The sequence below is a fragment of the Morone saxatilis genome, unplaced genomic scaffold (genome assembly GCF_004916995.1).
Source record: "Morone saxatilis isolate NCDOM2014 unplaced genomic scaffold, NCSU_SB_2.0 Contig2, whole genome shotgun sequence".
NCBI classification, from domain to species: domain Eukaryota; kingdom Metazoa; phylum Chordata; class Actinopteri; family Moronidae; genus Morone; species Morone saxatilis.
This window is the reverse complement of record NW_023339762.1, coordinates 1,281,216-1,283,080: the sequence shown is the minus strand read 5'-3', so window position 1 is coordinate 1,283,080 and position 1,865 is coordinate 1,281,216. Positions and strand designations below refer to the sequence as shown.

General features: G+C 41.0%; 1 protein-coding gene across 1 annotated transcript in view; it reads left to right on the top strand.

The window, feature by feature from the left end:
* The window catches only part of ckap5 (cytoskeleton associated protein 5), a gene marked incomplete at both ends in the record, with an annotated part of 27,871 nt that overhangs the window by 8,628 nt on the left and 17,378 nt on the right, over positions 1-1,865 (top strand). Inside the window, 1 exon segment of the mRNA XM_035665101.1 lies at positions 1,081-1,182. Within this exon segment, the coding sequence (XP_035520994.1) occupies positions 1,081-1,182 (102 nt within the window).

The following is a 1,865-nucleotide window of genomic DNA, read 5'->3' as shown; positions in this document are numbered from 1 at the left end:
TTAAAATTAGCACTTCCGATAGATTTTTGGTAAAAACAGGAAGTGTAGCATTTCTCCACATTGGTAGGTCCAATTGACACCAAGCTTGGAACCATAATTCCTCGTCTTTCCTTAGGCATCGTGCACAATTTCAGGCCATCACCACGAAGGTGGCGCTCTTTTAAAAAGAAGTTTATATCTCCGCATCAGCAGGTGTGATACTATGAAGACTTGGTACGATGATTGCCCATGGCTCCCTGAGGCTCGCATAAAAAATGTGTTAATCTGCCACTAGTGGCGCTCTGCTGGCATGGTAAATCACTGTGCAGAGACCGTAATAGTTATGAAGACTGAAACTTCACAGGGCACGTGTAGATGGTGCCTGAAGCTCACATACCAAAAATTCGTGTTTGTCGTGTACTGTAGTGCCCCTACAGGATAAAACAGCCCCGGCGCACGTTTCACCCGATATGTACGAAACTCGGTAGGCACGTGTGAACCTGCCGAGACGTACAAAAAAGCCTCTTGGAACACTACCGCAAAACCCACGGGAAGTGCGCCATTTTGATTTCATTTTCACTTTCGGCACAACTTTCGCCTTGTATTGTAACGAACTCCTCCTAGGGAATTCATCGGATCGCTTCAAAATTCGTCAGTACAGTCAAAAAATGCTGCGTGATTAAAAAGTTGTGCACTATTTGTGCAATGTACAGTTAAAGGGGTGTCCGTCGGCATGGTAATCAAGTCAAGCCATTTTGACTTTTTTCTGTCATTTTATATGTGATTTTTTGTGATTGTATTTGAACGAAATTATAATCGATCTGTATCAAAAATTGGTCAGAGATAGGAAAGTGTTGCTGATTAAAAGTTGGTGCTATTTGTGCACGTAACGTTGAAGGGCGTGTCCGTGGCGTGCGTTAGAAGTTGGCCAGGTGATGAATCGAATCTCAAAACTCGGCTACTCTAGTGGAGTCCCAGAATAAGAATTGCCTGTGTCACCTGGTTATACTCTGATTTTGCTGTTGGACAGTATGAGTCAAAGTAACTTTGCATTAACTGCCTACATTTGTACTTGAAGCGTTTTCTGTTTCTCCTCTGCAGCCTTCGGCAGGTCCATCTAAGAAAGGCAAACCGTCCTCTGCAGCCAGTGGAAAAGCCAAGAAGACCTCTGAGAGCAAAGACTTCACAGAGAGTGAACTGTCTGTAAGTCTGCGTGCATACATTTATCTTTCAGCGGACGCTTTCGTCAAAACGTATACATAATGATACACATGCAGTAGAAGGCCTAGTCTTTTTGGACTTTTGTGACTCCTGACAATGTTGTATGTGTTTTATAGATAAAGCTACAGACTAGCTGCTGCATAGTTCTGTGTAACAGGTGTGTGAAGAGAGGTCACTGTTTATTAGTGATATGAGAAGCTCAATCTATTTTTTCTATTTTTATATGTATGTGTGTCTGTCTATCTACACATCTATCTACACACATGATTGAGAGAGATACTTTTCTTGTCATAGAATCTGACTTCTTAATGGGTGTGCTGTTAAAACTTTGGTCTGAATCCACAAGGTTTCTGGTTTTAGGTTGAGTTTTAACCCATAGGGAATATAGACCCCCTTTTACAGCTAACATTTTGACTGGTCAAAGTAGGAAACGCAGAGGTGGAGTTAATGACATTAACGGTCGCTGAGTTCCATTAATTCCTGTCATGTATATTGTCTAGTATAGTTTAAAATAGGAACAACCTTTTATATAGGACTATGCATGATTGGCTCCAACTCAACTGGCTAGCTCATGTGTGTATTGGTGTATGAGTGATATTGGGTGATGGGTATGGCTATTTTATTTTTAATTTCTGATTACTTAAAGTAAATGTGTATATATATAT